The sequence below is a fragment of the Scardinius erythrophthalmus genome, assembly GCF_964197995.2.
Source record: "Scardinius erythrophthalmus genome assembly, chromosome: 11".
Classification (NCBI taxonomy): domain Eukaryota; kingdom Metazoa; phylum Chordata; class Actinopteri; order Cypriniformes; family Leuciscidae; genus Scardinius; species Scardinius erythrophthalmus.
Genome location: NC_138231.1, coordinates 7,347,309 through 7,369,225, shown reverse-complemented (window position 1 = coordinate 7,369,225; position 21,917 = coordinate 7,347,309). Strand labels below are relative to the sequence as shown.

Below are 21,917 nucleotides of genomic sequence, written 5' to 3'. Positions count from 1 at the left end.
TACCAGGAATCTGAATTACACTTATTATAACATTGCACAATAGACCTCAGAAAGGATGCAAAACTTTAAGGCAGTTATTCTAATTGCAAATTGAGTAATACTAATGAACCAAATGTTAATTGGAGATAAAAAGTCTGATAGCAGATTCAATGTTTTGAAACGTTTATTGAAGTAATTAGATTCAGAACATGTACGAGAAAAGAAACAGACCACAAAATAAAATAACATGCATCCATTGATTTACACAACACTAGCAGTTTTCTTTTTTAATTCTAAATCATTGTCATTCATGTGAGGAAAGTTTCCTCTTGTGTGTTACCCAGCATTACCATGACAACAGATCACTGTGACAGCTGCATACATGATGGTGCACAATGGTTCAATGGATGGAAAACAAACACACACACACACAAATTATATAAACAAGATAAAAGTGCTTTGAGCTTTTTCACTTTTGAAAGGATGAAAGTCCTACGTCCACAAATAAAAGTACACAATGGAAAAAAATATCTTTTAACCATCACACTGGATTGTCTAAACATTTTTAATCTAGCAAAACAGATTTATTAGCCAAGGGTGGTGATTTTTAAATGTAAGTACCCAGTCAATGTTGATTTTCACTACTAAGACACCAGGAACAAAATATAGCATTGAAAAGCATGGAAAAATAAAGATCTCACGGTGGCAGGTAAAGTGAAAGCTTTCATTGGTAAAAACGTCATTTTAGATAATCTGCCCCATCTCAGAATCATTTCATTAGTGATTGACTATCAGTTAACTATAGAATTCTGTCGTAAGCACAATTTATTGCAGAGCCCGAGTCATGATGTCCACAAAAGAGAATGGCATTTCATATCTCAGATACAACACTAAGTAATTAAAAATAAATCCCGCCACAAACGATCTCTTCCCCAACACTGTACCGCTTTAACTGTTTTCCTATAGTTTTACAAAAATAGATCTGCAGTGACGAGCTGTTACAAGAGTCATGCGAAAGAAATAGTCATGGGTAAGTCTAAGCTGCTGATGTGATGAGTGGATGCTGGGAGTCTAAACGCCTTCCAAGTGTTGGGATGGAAGGCGGGATCGAAAGGCAAAGATGGGAGTCTGCGCTGGCTTTTACTGACGAAACCAGTCGGGGGGAATTCAAGCTGGCATGTAAGGAGGAGGTGGCTCCTTCGCTGGCATTGTCATGGCCATTTCATAGGTGGGAAGGATGTACTATGATAAAAAGAAGACACCATTCAAATAAAGCCAGTCTGAGGTCATGTACCACGAACAAAACCACACAGCACACTTTCCTTTGGTAACAAGCAAAAAAAAAAAAAAAACTGTACAGCTGCTGGACTGTGAAGGAGTCTGGAAAAAACATTGCTCAAAAGGTCTTTCAGAGGCAGAGAGTGCCATCTACTGTAACAGTGTGTAACGTGTATTTGGATATAACTAATGAGAGAGGATATTAGGATGCTAAAAATTAAATCACTGTACAGATCAGTATTATTATTATAATTATCTAAAACTATTAAATTATTTTAATAAAATATAAATATTAGATGAAAAACTTTAATGAAAATCAGAAACTAAGTGAAATAAGTTAAAGTACTAAACCTAAAACTGAAATAAAAATAAATTAAAGCTATATGGAAATGAAGAAAAACTACAAACTAATAAAAATGACAAAAGCACGTAACAAAATGAGCAAAATTTGAACTAAATTCAAATTATTAGTAAATGCAGTTTATATAGTATACAAATTAGTATTTATATAGTAGATAAATAATACTAAAATAACAGATTTTCATTTGCACTCAAAAAGAAAATATTCGAATTAGACAAAAACTAAATGTTAATGAAATGGCAAAATTGACAAAAATATTAAAAGTGGAATTTGTTCGTGAAGAGGTTTGGATTGCAAAAAGTGGGCGTTATATGCTACAATGGAGCAATGTATTGAAAAACAAGAGAAAGATGTTTCAGAGGCAAAGATAACCATGTTTTTCATCAGAATAATGTAAAGTGATGACCTGTACACAATTAGACCAACATATTCTAAAGTAAATAGGGTTTCATTTATGTTGTTACATTTCATCAGATTGTATAATGCCTGTTAATGGTGTAGTGTTGTTGTATAAAATGTCATCTACTCAACTTAAAGTAGACTAGGTTCAGACTGGGAACCCTGTTAAGATGGACATACCTGAGGGGGGGTCTCAAAAGCAGGATAGACGGCAATCTCTGGAGTGTTCCTGTTGTTTATGTACTTATAGCAGTTCCACACACAGTTGATCAAATAGGCCTGTAAAAAAAACAAAAACACATTAGTAGTCTGTAACCTGGACCTTATAAATAAAATATGTACAGACAGGTGAGGCTCACATATCTACCTTGAGGACGATGAGAATGGCAAAAAAGATGAGCACAAACAGAAGGAGACAGCTGGAGTCCAGAGAGAGCAGGTTGTCTTTGTAAGGGAAGTCCGGCTAAAAGAGACACAGATTTTAGGTTACATGTTTTTAAATGAGCTTCTAGTGTCAGAGGCTTGCGACAGGCAGGCGGTAGAGAGCAGACTGACCAGCTGGTCCAGGTAGTCCTTGATTCTGGGCAAGTACGTGAGGGAGCTGATGGCCACCAGACAGCTCAATGCAAAGTCAAACAGCTGGTAGCAAAAGAACGGGATGAGCCAGCCGTCACGATTCTGTGCCAGAGGGGAAAATAACATGTCATAGACTGTTTCTCACCATTTTAATGCTGATGCAAACCTGTAAGACTCCAGGGAATAACTGAATCATCCAGTTTTGAGCAAATAAAAGGAGAACTCAGAGAATGCCTAAAATGGAAAGGGAGCTATTAGCAGATCTGACAAGGCTGTGACTCTACTGGAACAGCATTTCACTGCCTATAAGGCCTAACATTTTGCGGTCAGAGGATACTCGGGGTCTAAAACACAGTTAAAGCTCAATGTTCACTCGAGGTAACAAGCTCAGGTATGGCAAATATGCATTGGCAGCAGTGAACTCATGATTTCACAGCAGAAACTACCATACAACAAATGCTCACAGATCCAACCTGTTTTTTAAAGATGACATCAAGCAAGACTGTGAAATACAGATGAACACAATGATGAAATGCATTATTCTCACGTCACAATACATTAACCCAACTTACTCCGCATTGATAGTAATAATGGATGAAATTCAGTGTATTGCCTTTAAAAGTCAGAGAACGTTTACCATGTTTAAGTCCTTAGTATATGTGCATCATGACATCCCTATTTACAGTACCAAAGAATACATTTTATTGTGTTCAACATCAGATATTAAACTAATAGCCAGGCATAGTAATCATTTAAACTTACAGTAATGGCTCCATACACCATCATGGCACTAATAGTGAGCATCAGAAGAGAGATGGCAAAGCCCACACAAGCGTTCTCTACAGGGGTCAAAGAGATGTTGTATATAACATAAATACAAAAAAAAATTACAAAATACAAACAAGTATAAAAGTGTATAATTAGGTTTTATAATTAAACATTTAAATTTGTATTTGTATTAATGACTGAAAAATCTCATAACATACCTGACATCCTGTCTGACGCGAAGTAATGCTCAATAACCTCATACTGCAGGTCAACAATAGGGACGTTCTCAGGGTGAGTTACTGCCACAGTCAACAGAATACCCATCAACAGGTTCACCACCTTTGGACAGAGATTATATTAGCAAAGAAAGTATAGATGGCATTGACAGTAAGACATAACAACGAAATCAAAAATGAAAGCGTAAGATGACAAAGTCTGATGATTCACTGTCATGTGACTCCCTGTACATTTTCTAATTGTAATTCAACAGGTTAAAGAAAATTAAGGTCTTAAAACATATGTCTTGCACTTTTTACTAAGAATATATGTGTAACTTATAAAATTAACAATAAAAGTTTAATTAAAAACCAGTCAGTCTTCAATGGGTCAGGTTTTCTGGAAACACTTTGACACAATGATTTACTTCAATATTTACCATTGAGATTGGCAGAGCGATTATTCATTTATTTTTGTCGGCAAACAGTGCCATTTTATCCAAAAGTATTCATAAACTTGCCAAGCAACACTTCATTATCGTTTATTAGTAGTTTTTTTGTGTGTGTTTTGTTTAATATCTAGTTGACATTCAACATACAAATATATAGAGCTGATTTAAACAAATATTAAATAACTTGAACATCATATACATATAATAGCTATATTATTCTCAATAATTTCCTTTAATCACATTTCGTGCATATTATCAACGAACTGAATTTCAACCCAATGGCAGTGTAGTAAACACAACGTCAGGCCTCAGCTAGCGGTTAGCTTGTTAGCTACATACAAATATAATAAAAATTAACACTTAAATATAATCTCCACATCACATTGTGCTACTTCAATTGACAGATAAGGTCCTTATAATGCGTTTAATACAAATGTAACACGTCTAATCTCGTTTCCGTGTCTTGTTTGTTGATAGTTCCAATTCAAAACATTGAGTTAGCCTAGAGGTCGTAAACATCGAGCTAACACGGCTCTGCTTGCCAAAAAACATCCACACAGACGCACTTTAACACACAGACACACCTCGAAAAGAAAGGGGGAGACTGCTGATATATTTCAGTTGTGTTAAAATCTACAACACGACATTTATTGAATGTTTTAAGCCTCGTACCATATACCAGGTACCCAGGATGATGGTTCCAGTCCGCACGTGACAGCAGCCGCAGCAGCGCGCGCTGTACAGTCGGTCTCGAGACGGTTTAAAACGCATGTCGTTCTCGGTGCTTTGAAGAAACATCGAAAAAAAAAAAGAGACGAAATGAGTCTCCTCTGTCAAAAACAGCAGTTACAACAGCAGTGTTCGCTCTTTCTGCAAAACTCCCCCTGACGGGTGAGAAACGATGGGGGCGTGACCACAGCTAAAACATAGCGATGCCCGACTCGGAAACGAATCGTTCTTTTGGGTCGAATCTTTTTAATGCATCGGTTGAACCGGTTTACAAAAGATGTTTGAAGTGGTCTGAATCAGACTGAGAAAAACGAGTGTTTACTTTTCATTGTTTCTTGAGTAAACCTTTTGGCAAAATTTGTTTTCTAACCAGAAACCCAATTTTATGTTTTTATTGACAGAGGTAAGGCTGCATGTAAACAGTAGTTGAGACTCTGTGAATAAGAAGGCTATCAAGACTTCAAAAATATGTGAGATTTAAGTATTTACTTGATATCTGCATACCCAATTGCACATTTATTCTGATTTCTGTATTATCATCTCCCCTGACACCCTATTTTCTTGTATATTTTTGTTTTTCAGTAGTTTTGTTTTGTATTGTATATATATTGGCATACATATTTAATACTTGTATTTCTGTATGTTACTTGAATAAAAAAAAAACCGCATCGAACCGAGAACCGACTCTTTCGAACATAGTGAATCGAGGACTTCCACTTGATCGTACGACAGTTTTATTAACACACATGGAAATAGTAGTGAAATATGCACGCTGGGGTGTAAGGGACGTAATGGAAATGGCGTAAATGAATTCATTTTGAACAGGCTCTTTGAAATGACCTGTTCATTTGAACCGATTTGCGAAAATGAATCATTCGTGCTTGGAAAATTGGGCGTGGCTATTCGGATCATGCATGGAAAAGGGACATGGTCAGAGTTTAATCAAACATGACTGTGTTTATAATTACTACTGCTTTGGTGGGTCGCACAGGGGGATGATGCTGTGCATGAGTCCATCCAGCTGTAGACAGATGCACGGAAGTTCAGGGCAGTGTGCTTTTCTGAGAAAAGCTTTTATGTATTTGAAGAGCTGTTATATAATAGATAAGATGCTGGAAATTATATAAGGGATCAGGTGATATACATATGTGTGTCAGGCTAACATAATCTTCTAAAATGCCAATTGATTTTTGTTTTTTGTTGCCCTAGACAGTTTTATACACATATTCCTGTGTTTCCAACTATATTTTGGAGAATATAGCTAATAATAATATAAAGTATGGACATAAAATTATTTAAAAAAATAAATAAATTGTGCCTACTGCCTACATATGAATGTCTTTACAAAACTACAATTATATATATATATATATATATATATATATATATATATATATATATATTAATTTCCATGGAAATAAATGCCCTGTATACACATTAACAAACACTGCTTGAGACCCCTCAAGATCCAGTTTTGAAACAAGCTGTCGATTTGAATGAATTTATTGCAGCATTCATTTGAATCCATGAGCTCATTTTTACAGTAGCCAAGTTGCAATTTAGAGCTATGGGATTCTTGCAAATTCTCTGCAAATGGTAATAATGCTGACCTGTGGTTGAAGTAATTATCATCTTTTGTGCAGAAATAAACTTGCTTGATACCTTAAACTAAGACCCATATCTGGAAACTCAGAGTAATAAGATCCAGATCAAGGCCACAACTTCATGACTCACTTCCAATAAAACCTCCTAAATATGACTGCATGCAAAGGGCAATAAAGGACAAAGTATGCAATGATCGTCGTGGTTGTGGGGTGTATCACGTAGAGGTTGTCTTTGGTTATGTATTAAAGTCCTTCAGCTGTTAAAATAAATGAAATGTCCCACCAGTGATTTAAACATTTATGTCTGAATTGAGCCTTGTAAAACATGTCCAAAAAAAGCCACAATGAGCAAATCATTGATTTTCAGTTGTTTTAATGGAGACACTGATTAACCTTATTCTGTGATGAGTTACATTAATTTCCATAGTTTCCGACTCACAGCCAGACTTAGAAAAGAAAAGAAAAAAGTATATCAATATGCGGTTGCTGCAAAACTAAGGTACATTATTTACATTCCAAAAAACAAAGAGAAACATCAAAACAAAATAATAACAACAGTGCCGTTGGTTCTTAGGGATGGGAGTGAATACTGAAGCCTTGAAACGGCAAAGTGAATGATTCATGGTCATCGGTGCGCCCTGGGGGCCGGAGCCAAAGCCAAGACATTACAACGACACCTGAGAGCGTTTCGTCATCGCCTCAGGCCTCGTAAGGAAACAAACTAAATACTTCGACGGACCAGGAAGGAAAACATTCCCGATCTCGTTCTTTACGTTCCATTGCAGTAGCCCGTCGGCTGAAGCGCACTCGATCCTGGCCATCTTCAGCCGTGCGTAGCGCTAGAAAACAACAAGTGGGAATATCCAGGGTTGAGGAGGAAAAGATGGTTGGGAAAGTGGAGGAATGGATGGATAGCACATCTGGGAAAATGTGCGTAAATCAACATTGGCCATTTGCTTTGGCATTCAAGAAGGGTATTGGCAGGAGGGGCGGAACGCTAAAGAGAAATACTGGAGCGATTAACCGTCAATCTTCTGTCTGTCTGGTTAAGAGACATCTTTTCAGTCACTGGTGTTAATCTTTTGGCCCCACAGGGCACTTACTGCAGTAGTGCATAAACAAAACAAAAGAAAGAAAAGAAAAAAAAAAAAACCTGTAATTTTGTTTTCCTACAGTTTGAAATAATATTACACAATAATAATAATAACATCAACAGTAACAACAATAATATTATTAATAATGCTTCAAAGATGCCGGAAATTATTGCCTAAGGCATGATTCTATACAATATCTTCAGTAACGTACATACTTTGTAAGTGTTTGAGGAAAACAATCCTTGTATCTGCTACTTGTTCAAAAAGAATGTACAGCTTGATTACTCTAAGTCCTTTTTGCTGCCTTTTCACATTTTCGACTTATTTTTCCCTTACAGCTTTAGTTCGTTGGCAATTTTCGAGGCGATGTTCTTGAAAGCGATGGATGTTCCTGATATCCGCTTGAAGCGGACGCCGTTTAGCGAGAGGCGGGGCAGTTTGCACACCTCCATCTCCCATTGGACCAAGCTCTCGGCGTGGCCGTCGCCATGGACGCACAGGAGCAGGAAGCGCTCGCGCTGCTCGTAATCGCAGTTGTTGGCGTCCAGGACTTTGCGGATCTCGCGCATCATCTCTGTGGGCTCCATGGAGGAGGTGGTCTTCATGCTCCAGGTGAAGCGTAGCGAGCGGGGTTTGGCGTCTTTATGTTCCTCTTTCTGATCCCCAGACACATTTCGACTGCGGAAGAGAAGAGACCTCAATCAGAGAAACATGCATTCGGTTGGTTCCTGGATGTATGTAGACGTGCTTGTGTGAACATGACAACGTTAAAGGGACAGTTCACCCAAAAATGAACATTTTCTTCAGCCTCAAGTTGTTCCAAACATGTATAAATGTCTTTGTTCTGCTGAACACAAAAGAAGATATTTTGAAGAATGTTTGTAACCAAATAGTTGATGGACCCCACAACTGTTTGGTTACCCATATATTCTTTAAAATATCTGCTTTTGAGTTCAGCAGAAGAAAGAAACTCTTACAGGTTTGGAACAACTTGAGGCTGAGAAAATGATGACAGAATTTCATTTTTGGGTGAACTGTCCCTTTAAGGCCAGAAACGTACGCAGGTAGACAAACTTTTTTCTTTTTGTATTTTGATTAATATCAGTTTAATTTGAATCATTTACATTTTTTAAAGTGTTTGTTCTTTTGGAAAATGTTCATGTTCATATATTTTAAATGTACATTTACAGTTTTACTTCGTTTTCAATCACCTACACTATATTGTGTTTAAAGAAATGTATATTTTTCAGCTTGGATACATTAAAGTGCTTAAAAGTGACAGTAAAGACATTTATAAAAAGATTTCTATTTCAAATGAATGCTGTTTTTAACTTTATATGGCAGCAAATCAGAATATTAGAATGATTTCTGAAGGATCATGTGACGTGAAAACTGGAGTAATAAGCATGAAAATTCAACTTTGTCATCACAAGAATAAATGTAATTTTTAAAATATAATACAACCGTTCTTTAAAATTTTTATAATATTTCACAATAGTTTTTACTGTATTTTTAATCAAATTAATGCAGCCTTTGCGAGCATAAAAGACTTGAAAAGTGAAAAGCTTATCTTTGTGTGCATTATTCTCGCATTACTGTGATGATAACAATCTGACAGTTTATGCTAATTCCTGCCATTTTGTTAAGAATGCCAATGAGAATGTAAGATTTACTTGCATTGCATTACGAAATGTATTCGGTCACTTTTTGAAACAATGGCATTAAAACGGAGATTGCGTAGCTAGAAGTGTTTGCGTTCACATACGTTTCAGGCCTTCATAGTGAAGGTGGTGTGTGTACATGAACATAGCAAAAACAAGTTCTTGTACAGATTCTCCACTGTTTTCAGTGGACACATCATGCACTGAGTGCATTTGACATGCAGTGAACATAAAAGTAACCATGCAGAGATACAGACAGTGCAGTGAGCAACTCAAGGGTGAAAAATATAAGAATATAAGGAAAAAAATGCATTTCATTTGTCAGTGAGGGATGATCTAACGAAATGTTTCCAAGCTCAGATTCACAAAATCAGCTAAAGGATGATATATAGTGTTGAGGGTGGGTGCCAAGGTATTTGGAGTGATTTTAGTGTTACTACTTTATCAAACCCATATCTCCAAGTATGAGCAACATTGCTGGGACTTTAGCGAACAGCATTAATAATCCTGTTGTACTTCCTTCATCTTGCCACAAGGGGGCAGAGCAACAGAACTAGCTGTCAACGCAACCAAATACTTTGTGGCATATAATATTTTGATATTCACAGAACAGATTTTGAGTTTATTGGTCCTTTTGAGACTCACATAAGCTTCACTGATTAATCTAGCATTTGATCTTAGGGAATTATGTCAGATGCCTGTTATGTATCAACATAATGGGGTTAAGTCTGTGGGATGATAACAGGCCTAAACTGGACTAAAAGTCCAGAACGCAAACAAAAAAATGGGAAATGATGAAGTAAATTCAGAACTGTAAAAACCAGATGTCCTGTCTCACCTTGAGTCCTCATACCTCCCATTTCTATCGCATTCTGCCGGCACTCTTTAAAAAAGCAGGATGAAAAAGAGAAAAATAGTTTAGAGGCAAGAAAATCTGAGACTCACTGATAAAGGAAAGAAAGATAAGAAAACAAAGCTTTCAGACATCCTAGGACAAAAGAGAGAGAGAAAATCAAAGACAATATGGAGAACGCCACCAACAGATACAGTTTCCTGTGTAAGTGGAGAGGAGTATTGGACATGCACTGAAAGTTGACCTGTGTGGAGAGACAGAGGGTATTACGGATGCCCTTCCTGTCCCCTATGATTCAGCTTCCTGTTCTAAATAGTTTCCATGCAGTGGACACAACTGAACTCATTCTGTCTGGAGAGAAAGTTTTAAAAGGAAGGGGTTTCGCACAATTAATAATAATAATTACATATTTGCTTTAAAATGTGGGGCATAATGGGGGTAAGCGGTCTTCTAGGCAGGGAGAAATGAGAACAGTGAAATTAATATAATTGTTATTAATTAATACTCATTATTTTTTTGCATATGAATTCATATTTCAGGATATCTGCTATCTACTGAAATGAGAATAAAGCTGGAAGCTGCCGCTGGCACAGCTTACCCCAACCACGTGACGCACTTTACTTTTTGGGAAAGTTGCTTATTATTTAATAGCCTAATTCATCACAATTCACCAACATGTACACTACCGTTCAAAAATATGGGTTCAGTGCGTTGCATTCAGCAACTTCAAACTTCAAAAGTGACAGTAAAGACATTTGTTGCAAAAGATTTAGATTTCAAATAAAAGCATCAAATCAGCATATCATAATGATTTCTGAAGGATCATGTGACACTGAAGACTGGAGTAATGATGCTGAAAATTCAGCTTTGCATCACAGGAATAAAATACATTTTAAAATATATTCAAATAGAAAAATTATTTTAAATTGTAAAATAGCCGCTTTTACAGTATATTTCAAAAAAATAAACTTTGGTGAGCAGAAGAGGCTTCTTTCAAAAATATAAAAAAAATCTTACCGACCTCAAACTTTTGAATGGCAGTAGTAGTGTATGATATATCGATATAGATAAGGACAAATTTGTTTTTAAAATTACACATATTATTTTTTAGCATAAAAATGCTTGTTTTCTGACAGGTAGCAGTTGTTTCTAAATGTATGGTCACATGTACAGTTCGCTAGATTACCCACAGACTCATCTGAACCCTCTCATTTTTTTATGACAATAATGCTACATAATACAAAGCACATTAAATACAGATATATTGGGATATAAGAGAACATTTATCATCCATTCTGCAGAGTAGAAGATGAAAAAGAGATTAGGAGAGGTCATGCAGTGGCGCGGGCAGTGTGCAGCAGTCAGAGGAGAGGACGGTGGCAGAGAAGTGCTCTTATGGGGCAACGATTACAGGCGAACTGCCTCTGAAACAGATCAACATCCACTGTGACCGCTTCCTTGCAGCGTCCTGCCACTACTGAGAGGAATATTACGGGTTAGATACAACTTAAAGGGTTAGTTCACCCAAAAATGAAAATTCTGTCAGTAATGTTGTTCCAACCTTCCAAAACTTTCGATCATCTTCGGAACACAAATTAAGATATTTTTGTCAATCTTAAGTTTATAAAGCGACGAGAATACTTTTTGTGCGCAAAAACAAACAAAAATAACGACTTTATCCCACTTTTCATTTCCTTCTCTCTGGGCCTCGAGTCTTTTCACGTAGTGTTTTTGCGTAGCGCGTCTGTACACGTCACCACGTAGGCTCACAATTGGCCGACGCTGGTCATGTGTGTGATACGTGGTGACGTGAAACACAGACGCGCTACGCTTAAACACTACGTGAAAAAACTCGAGGCCCAGAGAGAAGGAAATGAAAAGTGGAATAAAGTCATTATTTTTGTTTGTTTTTGCGCACAAAAAGTATTCTCGTCGCTTTATAAACTTAAGATTGAGCCACTGGAGTCACTTGGACTATATTAACAATGCCTTTAATACATTTTCTGGGCCAGCAAGTTAAGGTGTCCATAAGCCTGCAGGAGGAGTGATCCAGCTCTCAGATTTCATCAAAAATATCTTCATTTGTGTTCTGAAGATGAACGAAAGTCTTACGGGGTTGGAACAACATGAGGGTGAGTAATTACTGACAGAATTTTCATTTTTGGGTGAACTAACCCTTTAAGATCTCTTGATGGCGTCTGTGGTGAAAAAACTAAACAAAGAAACTTCTTGTAGATGCCATAACTATTGCATATTCTAAATATCATATAAATTGTGAAGAGAACACATATGTGACCCTGGATCACAAAACCAGTAGCACGGGAATATTTGTGGCAATAGCCAACAATACATTGTATGGGTCAAAATGATCGATTCTTCCTTTATGCCAAAAATCATTAGGATATTAAGTAAAGATCATGTTCCATGAAGATATTTTGTAAATTTGCTACCGTAAATATATAAAACATTGATTTTTGTGAGTGAATGCAGCACAATCGCAAACATAAATGGACGTTTTTTCTCAATGTTTCGATTTTTTTGCACCCTAAGTTTCCAGATTTTCAAATAGTTGCATCTCGACCAAATATTGTCCTATCCTAACAAACCATACATCAACGGAAAGATTATATATTCAGCATTCAGATGATGTATAAATCTCAATTTAAAAACAATTACCCTTATGACTGGTTTTGTGGTCCAGGGTCACATATTTCACATATATTAAATAATTTGTAACATTTTAAATAATACAATTAATATTAAAAAAAGTAAATATTTATATTTAATAATTGATTTAAATGGTTCGTTTACACAAAAATGAAAATGTCATCATTTACTTTAAATATTTAAATATATTAAAATATTAAAATATGCATTTATTTTTAAATAATTTCATTCAAAGTTTTGCCAGCCAGCCCTTTTTTACAAACTGAGGAATGAATGAGTTCAATTTATTTCCTGTGTTAATCGACAATGGGCCACAGATGCTGTCAAGAGTATAACTTGTATATATCCAGAAATATTTGTATATATATATATATATATATATATATATATATATATATAATTTTATATATTTTTTATATAAATAGTCAACCTTATTTATAACTTGCCTTAATGAACATGCTGCAAATAAAATAATAAAGTTCTTCTCATTTATAAAGAACAAAAGTCATCTTAAAACACATTTCCAAGGGGACATTTGACCAACTTCTCAAATCGGAAGTTCTCCATCGAAAAGCTAAAGTCATAACAGCACTGCCGGGAATAAAAGCGCTGGGACTGCGTGACCACCTGGAGGAACAATTCATCTGGGTAGGTCAAAAAGGAAGAGCTGGAAAATCAGAATCAGAAAATCCTGCTACTTCTAGAGGTGGATTCTGGAGCATGAGGGCTGAAATAAGGAAAGGGTGCTTGTCACAACAGGAAATGCTGGTACCTTAACTCCAGAAATCCTGTAAAGAACACCTCTCAATCGCCACATCAGTCAGCTGCTAAATTAAGAGCCCAGTAGAGTGGCCTGAATTACACAACCAAGAGCAATTCTGTTACTGCGTCGCATTCATTTCCTTATCGTCAGAAAAGATTCATATATAAAGGTGAATCTCTGAACACAATATACATTCATAGTGACATATATAAATCTCACGAAACCTGTAAAGAACGTGTATTTCACATCAAAATCAAAAGTCGGTAATAATAAATAATATTATTATACACACACACAAATGTTTTCATAAAATTCAATTATATATATATACAGAGAGAAAAAGATCATTATTTAAGTCCAGAGGTTTGGATGTTTCATGGCTGACTGAAGAATGCTGTCATTGAACAAACGCATCCATTACTGTGCGCTGTAGGTTATCTAACAGTGCGAAAAACACACAACCTTCCTCGAAGACAAAAGGCGTGAATGGAAAATGAGGCTCTAATGAGACTAATGGATCTATTGTGCTCAGTTGTATCCTATGAGCAGGCATGCATGGGTGATTAGTATTGTCTTCAGGTGCTGTTCATTAGAAAACAGCAGGCATGCTCAGTTGCACTCCGATTAAGAGAGTGTGTCAAAGGTGAGTGACAAGCAATTAATCGAAAAACATCTTCACGCTAGGGTTAAGAGTTAAACTTCATCTTTCAGCTCTGGTTAACTGCACACAGCCCATCGAGGGTCCTACCTTTTGGTAAACCTGAATGACATATTTCTACAAAAGAAACAGAAACAGACACCGATCAACATCTGGAGTAGATGTGTTGTCTCTTGAGAACATATAGGGGAATCTGATGCCACTGAAACATCGTATATAGTTCTGACATGCCAAAACTACTGCGTGACATCCAGTTTTGGGACGTAAGTAACTTAAATTTTTGCAAAGCTACTAACTTTAACTACATTTTTAAAGTCCCCCTTTGGTGAAAATCAAGTTTTTAATGTTGCTTATATGTCTATGTGGTGTTTTTAAAAATGCTTTAAGACAAACCATGTGCAAATTTATCAGTCAACACCATTGCTGAGTGTTTTCTCCTTAAAACTGCAGTGAACCAAAGACAGTCTCAAAAACACGGTTTGGATCGGCTCATTTCGTCCCATAACAAACGTGTAACCAATCCAATCCGTGCAGCGCTTTTGGGCTTTTCTCCATTGACTTTCTTAGTTGTTCAAAGCGTTTGTAAGGATGCTGATTTTTAGATGGATCAGGTATTCTGAGCTGGTGTGAGTGAGTGGAGGCGGGACTAATTTGCATATTAATTGATCCACGTATACTAAATGAGGCAAGGGTGTAGAGTTACATTCAAGCTATTTTAAAGGGATAGTTTACCCCAAAAAAATGTATTCTGTCATTAATTATTCACCCTCATGTGTTACAAACCCATTATACTATTGTTCATCTTTTGAAAATCAAATGAAGATGTTATTAATAAGAGCTTTCCGTCCCTCCATTGACAGCCTACGCAACTACCACTTTTAAGCCCCAGAAAGGTAGTAAGACATCATTAAAGTAATCCATGGTTTAACCTCAGTTTTATAAAGCGATACGAGTGCTTTGTTTGCATAAAAAATACAATTTACCTCTTTATTTACATAACATTAATCTCTGGAGCGCATTTATGCAACAACGCCTGCTCTCGCGTCAACGTGATTCATAATTTCTTTTTTCTGTTCTGAAGATGAACAAAAGTCTTACGGGTTTGGAACGATATGAGGGCGAGTAATTAAAGACAGAATAAAATTATTTGGGTGAACTAACACATTAGGCATGAAGAAATTATTTTCAAAGAAAAAAACATTTAAATATGACATTTTGAAGATCAAAGATGCGTTTCAAGAGATAAAATGATTGACTGCAGGGGGACTTTAAGTAGTTTTATAGTAGCGGTTTACAAAATAGAGTATCTTTTCCAGTAATTAACCTATTTTTGAACCTATCAAACTGTTGCGTTCTAATGCGTGCATATTTCAAATTCCCAAACTCCAAATGAACACTTTCCTTCTTATCCCACTGAAAATTGATTTCCATTGGTAATAGTCAAAGGTGCGCTGGAAGGTTTTGTTGTGTACTGAGAACATGAAGTGCTGATTTACCTGCGCGTGAGCTTGGATGTGAGCTTGGTGAAGAGGTTTGTTGATCCGCGGCTTCGGGACTGTGAGAGTGGCGTGGCATCGTGTGATAAGGTTGGCGAGGCAGGGGGTCCGTTATAGGTGGCTGTGCGTCGGTCCCTCAGCTGGCCTCCGTGGAAAGTGCTGCGGCTCAGAGTGCCTCGTGGGAAACGCAGGCGGTCCGGGGGAGTCGCGCTACTAATACTGTGGGTGGAGGAACCAGGGTTCCGCTGACTCGTCTGAGCCGTGCTCGTGCTGAAGAGAGAAAATTCAGGGTCACATTATGACGATACTGGAAAATCAACGTGCAGCGACACGAGGGCGAGTAAATGATGCAGTGTTGTTAATAACTAAAACTATTAGGGGTGTAACAATATATCATGTCACAATATATCGCAATACTAAAATGCCATAATATTTGAATATGCATAATGGAATATGCATCATATACGAATATGCATAATTACAATTTGTGTATAATTCACCCAAAAGACTTTTAGTGTCAGTACTACATTAAACTACTATATTTAATGTTGAATATAATGCATAATAATGCAATGGGGGGATATTTGTGGGTCCTGATAATGCCAAATGTCTTGTAACCAATAAAAAGTGGCCTACATTATTTTAAATATATCTAGTCAGTGAAAACTAAAATAATTCTGTACTTTTAGCTTTATTCTGGTGTCACTGTTGTCCTGTGCATTGGGTTACCAGCACCAAGTCCAAGACTATTAATTTACACCCACAATGTAATACCAAATTTAGAATTTTGATCAACTGTACATTTTTTTAATTTTTTTTTTTTAGACTCCCGTCTTGGAGTATCGCAAATTCGCAATAATATTGTATCGTGAGTTCAGTATTGTTATTTGTACCGAATCTTGACATGAGGATATCGTTACATCCCTGAAAACTATTAAAAAAATGTTGTTCATTGAATAAAGTAAATAAAATAAAAATATTAGATGAAAAACCTAAACTTAATAAATATAAAAGAAAATGTAAATGTTGCTTTGGCAACTACCTGAAATAAATAAGTACTAGATTAAAATAAAACTAAAAAGAAATATATAAAAAGCTAATAAAAAAAGACAAAAGCACATAAAATTATTAAAATAAAAAGATATTAAAAAATATTTATTACAAAACATTTTAGAGTGAACTATCCCTTTAAGCTAAGCATTTGAAGTTAAAAATGTCATTGAATATTATAAGAGAATGTAGCAAAATATCAAACCAATACAATCAATCTGCAAACAAATGATGCTAGACCTTTTTCAGAAATAATTTTCATAAATGCTTTTAATAAACTAGTGATCTTTAGTGGATGTACTCAAATTCACACAGGTGTCCTAACAGAGCAGGTGTCGTTCATCACATTAACCACGAACATATCCTACCAACGTTACAACATGTTTTATATCTATTTTAAAATATGGTCAAGCCACTATTATAGATGTTTGTTAGTTTTAAATTTTAAAGTGACAACTCTATAAAAGTCACTTTAAAATTTCAAAGGTAACACAAACCTTATTTACACTAAGGTTTAATTTGTTAATATTAGTTAACTACATTAGATTACATAAATTAAGAATAAACAATACTTCAACAGTATTTATTAATCTTAGCGTGATTTTAGCATTTTAATACATTTTTAAAATCAATTATATTTGTGAACATTAGTTAATGCACTGCGAACTAACATCAACAAAAAATTTCAAGTTGTGAAAAATATATTGCTCACTGTTAGTTCATGTTAGTTAATACATTAACTATTAATAAACAAAACCTTATTGTAAATTGTTACTACTTCAAACTAACAAACATCAATAATAGTGACTGGACCATATTTTAATTCTAGCAATCTGCTCAACAAAGTTAATAATCTGCGTACAGATGGTTTTTGCACAAAATAACCATGTCAACAGTCTTTCCACTAGTTAATTACTAGGTTAATGGAGTTTATATCCTATATTAGTGGGTTTAGACACCAGGAAGTTAGTTAACGGTTTGAGTGGGAAGATGCAGGAACTCCTCGAATGTTAAACGCACCGGAAGCTCCATGACGAGTCCTCCCTGATTGGTTGAAACACTAGAGGTATAAGACGAGGGTGGCGGGAAATCAAAGACGCAGACAGCAGAGGTCATTAGAGAGGAGGAGGAGGAGTCAGGCGATGAAGAGACACACTAAGATTAGAGACAGACGCTACACTCGTCTTTACTTGGGCCTGAAGTAGTCAAAGGTGCCGTCGTTGTGCGGCAAGGTGGTGCGGCAGGTGTGTCCCGAGGCAGAGAGGGCCTTTTGGTGGCGCAGACGGACCGAGGCCGATGAGGTGGCGAGAGCCACAGCGTAAGCCGTCGGACTCGTGCTGACACATCCCGACATTTCACTCAGACTGGCCGAAGGCAGACGGGCAAATAAACAGCATTGGGATGGATCAAACATATACGTACAAACAAAGCAGAGCAAATGAGATGATAACCGCGAGTGGAGAAGAGCAGAAAGAGAGAGCAATATAGAATACGGATGGTCGGCTAGTCGTACAAAAACTGACCAGTCAACATGAATGTGTCTGCTGTAAATGCATTTGATTATACAGGAATTCTTAAAAGCGATAGCTCACCTAAAAATGAAAATTCCGTCATCATTTAATCACCCTCATGTCGTTCCAAACCATGAATCGGAATCTAAAAGATCATATTTTGAAGAATGTTTCAAACTGTTTTTGTCTATATAATGAAAGTCAATGGGGTCCAAAACAACACAGAGACATTCTCCAAAACATTTTCTTTTGTGTTCTGCAGAAAAATTCTAATAAAAAATTTAACTACCTTTCAAAAGTTTGAGGTCGGTAATATTTTCTCTTATGCTCACCAAGGCTGCATTTATTTTATCAAAAATACAGTAAAAAAAGTAATTTATGAAATAATATTACAATTTAAAATAATAATTTTCTATTTGAATACATTTTAAATGTAATTTATTCTGTGATGTTAAAGCTGAATTTTCAGCATCATTACTCCAGTCTTCAGTGTCACATGATTCTTCAGAAATAATTCTAATATGCTGATTTGCTGCTAAAGAAACATTTCTTTTTATTATCAATGTTAAAATTAGTTGAGCGCATTAATATTTTTGTGGATAGCCAAACTTTCGAACAGTAGTGTATAATGGTTTGAATGACATTTTTGAGTGAACTATCACTTTAAGAATAGTCGATAAGGTGTTCAGTCAACCCAGCGACTCAATTTTGAAAATATGTAATTTTGCGAATCCCTAATGTGGGATTTAGCTCATGGTTGCTCTTTCTCTCTCTGGACTGCATGGCAAAACAAAGCGCTTTAGCATGGCAGACTGGCACAGCAAGGTTAACCGTTGTGTTTTGTGACACGTCATTGCCATCAATCAGCAGGACAGAGGCCTCTTTGTAAAAAAAAGTCTGATGCAAACATCCCAAATGAACCTGGAGTTCTGGTGTGCCTGTATGTACCATATCCTTCATATTTATTTCCACAGATCTTCCACCAGAATATTCATCAACACATTCATAAATGCTTAGACAACACTATTGCAACATTATGGATCATAATAATAATAAAAGTGTTTCTTACCACTACAACTTGCACTACGTATATTTAAGTATTCAGGACACACTGTAGAAGTGATTGGCGATTAGTGAAAAAATATCTAAGCATTGTCATTTAATCTTTATTATATGTCAATAAATCCCAATAAATCCCAATAAATTATGGGATATAAGGGGCTTGACAATTGGGTGAAACATTGTGAATATTACATTATATATAAATATTATATTATTAGAATAATAAACAATACTATTACAATTATGAAATGTGTTATGAATATTTTGAAAAGATTGAACTATGATTGATAAGCGTTTATCTCATATTGCTTCTGCTGAGATATCAAGGCTGCAAGAACAAAAAGACATAAAAACAGTGGCTCTCATGTTAAACAGTGTCAAGGGTGTTCAAAGAAACACACAAAAAACGATTTAATTAAAATCACAGCCTTCTGTAAATTAATAAGTGGATACCACATCACAATTTTTATATTTTCATTTGATTAATTATACAGCCCTAGAAGTTACAGCAGTAAAATCCAGCAATTAAGTCTAAGGTCTACATGATAAAGTAATGTAAAGTATTAAACCAAAGCTCCATCTTTAAATGTTGCATAATGAAAAAAACAGATGAAGCTCCACAAACATCAAGCAACTGCTTCTGTAAAGTTATCTGGTAGTGTGAGGATGAAGTAGGGTGACCAGATGAGATTGGCTGAAATTCGGGACGGGGGGTGGGGGGGGGGGTTGTTTGGGGAGGTTTTGGGGTAGTCCTACTATGATATTAGACTACATAGCCTATAATAAAATGAATTTTCAAACCTGAACCAAACATATTTTTATTCAAAGATCAACAGTCTGTCATTAATATTTAGTCTGCCACAAAAAAAAACAATATTAAAATCATGAACTCAAATGTCATTGTGACCAAAAAAAAAAAAAAGACTGTTGTTGGCTAACAGTGCGTAAATCAGACATTTCAGGCTATAAGTCTAACGCTAATAAGCCTTATGCCAAAATTATTATTATGACGAAATTGTCGGTCATTAAATAAGAAAACTAAATAATTGTGTAGATGATTTGCTTTGTGTAACCCAACATCAGACATTAGGCCGAAGTTTTTTTTTGCACACATTGCCGCGACCAATCAATCACTCCTTTACTGGCTGCCTGCACATTCACTGTCCTCGCGGCTGCGGCAACTCGCGCTCGCTTATCAATGCATTTTAATTCGCGCCTACGGTATCTTTGTTGAACTTCAAAAAAAGAAAAAGATGCTGCAGCCAATAAGCAGCCGGCGGGGGCTGGCTGCAGGACGACTCAACCTCCACGGACAGTTTTTAATGTTTTATCAGACAATATAAGAATTTGCTTTAGTATAATTTTCGGGACAATTAGGACCGGATTCGGGATTCGGGACAACAGCTTAGATTTCGGGACTGTCCCGAATTTTTCGGGACGTCTGGTCACCCTAGGATGAAGAGATGCAAGATGTCCCTTGTTGTCAGTGATCGTTTTGAGTAACACAGTGGCATTTCCTTTTGTTAAAAGGGAAGAGAGAGATTCACAATATTTGACCTAAAAATTAGAGTTCTCAGGGACTCACCTGTTCTCTTTGCCGTTCTGGATGACGGTGTGGCGGTCTGTGGCATTCCTCTCACTACACACGTACGTGTTTCTCCTGATCATGCCGGTAGACACAGAATTGCTCTGCAGAAATACATGTTGTCAAGTCAAGTCATCATTATTTTTTATAGCATTTTATACAATATAAATTGTTTCAAAGCAGCATCACAGTATTAACAGAAAAAAATAAAAAATGAGTCAATGATACATTCATCAAATATGAGACCGATTCAAATTCTGCTGTAAAGCAGCTCTACAGAAGACAATAGTGTCTTTATTCTGATCCATTCAGTTCAGTGTTGATTCAATTCAGTTCAATAACGGTGTAAAGTTCATTCATTGTTAAAATTCCATTTAAGCAGCTCTGCCGGACACAGTAATGTAGTTAAACAGCTTGAGTCAGTTCAATGTTGATTCAGTTCAGTTCAATAACAGTGTCGATGTTTCAAAAAAAAAAAAAAAAAAAAAAAAAAGATTTAGCCATAAAGAAGACAACTGTGACACTGTTTTCAACTAAAACCATAAAAGATTTTTTTTTTTTTTGGCCGTTCATTTACGCGACAACAGCCTTCTGTGGGCCTGAAAACGCAAATGTTTGAAAACGGGATTCAAAGTACACGTTTTTAAAACTGGTTCCGTCTCCGTGTAAACTACAAAAACATGAATTTGTGAAAACAGTGATGTCAAGCGCATGTGTATTACATGTTCAGTCTATAGACGTATAGTGTTTCTTTCTGATCAAGTGACATACAGTAGCAGAATACAGTGTTTTTAGTCGTTATCGCAAATCCATGTGAACGGGGATGGTTTTGACAATGGTGTTGTTTGTACATGAAAAATGGATTTTTCCGTTTTTGGTACATCATTGTCATGTAAACATATCCTTAATGACTCATAAAATAACTTAATAATAACTAATAAGTAAAGCATTTCTGTATCTCAAACTGCAGAGCAGGCACAAACAACGCCACGGTCGTGAGTTTAACTCCCAAGGAATGCATGAACTGATGAAATGTATACCTTAATGCAATGTAATTCACTTTGGATAAAAGCATCTGCCAAATGCATAAATGTACATGCATACTGTATGAGCAACATGCTGTTCAAATTGATGTATTCATACAAACGATAACATT

The 21,917-nt window shown here is 36.1% G+C and overlaps 2 protein-coding genes across 9 annotated transcripts in view; both read right to left on the bottom strand.

Moving 5' to 3' along the window:
* Positions 1–145: 145 nt before the first annotated feature.
* Positions 146–4,977, bottom strand: laptm4a (lysosomal protein transmembrane 4 alpha). Its single transcript, XM_081379458.1, has 7 exons — positions 4,701–4,977; positions 3,580–3,700; positions 3,356–3,432; positions 2,573–2,695; positions 2,385–2,480; positions 2,198–2,296; positions 146–1,221 (listed from the first exon to the last, which is right to left on the bottom strand). Exons 1-7 carry the CDS (start codon positions 4,824–4,826, stop codon positions 1,147–1,149), a joined length of 717 nt encoding a protein of 238 aa, XP_081235584.1. The 5' UTR covers positions 4,827–4,977; the 3' UTR covers positions 146–1,146.
* A 1,740-nt stretch (positions 4,978–6,717) lies between these two features.
* mark3b (MAP/microtubule affinity-regulating kinase 3b) overlaps positions 6,718–21,917 on the bottom strand; it is a 71,887-nt gene continuing 56,687 nt past the window's right edge. For 3 of the 8 annotated variants that reach the window (XM_081379240.1, XM_081379245.1, XM_081379244.1), the window contains 5 exons: positions 20,762–20,865; positions 15,554–15,823; positions 14,148–14,174; positions 9,955–9,999; positions 6,718–8,133 (listed from right to left, as the gene is read on the bottom strand). In XM_081379240.1, coding sequence (XP_081235366.1) covers positions 7,788–8,133; positions 9,955–9,999; positions 14,148–14,174; positions 15,554–15,823; positions 20,762–20,865 — 792 coding nt within the window. In that variant the 3' untranslated portion in view covers positions 6,718–7,787. Of the gene's footprint in view, positions 8,134–9,954; positions 10,000–14,147; positions 14,175–15,553; positions 15,824–17,793; positions 17,968–20,761; positions 20,866–21,917 lie in introns of all 8 variants that reach the window. The other 5 variants (XM_081379243.1, XM_081379246.1, XM_081379247.1 and 2 more) reach the window with 4 other exon arrangements.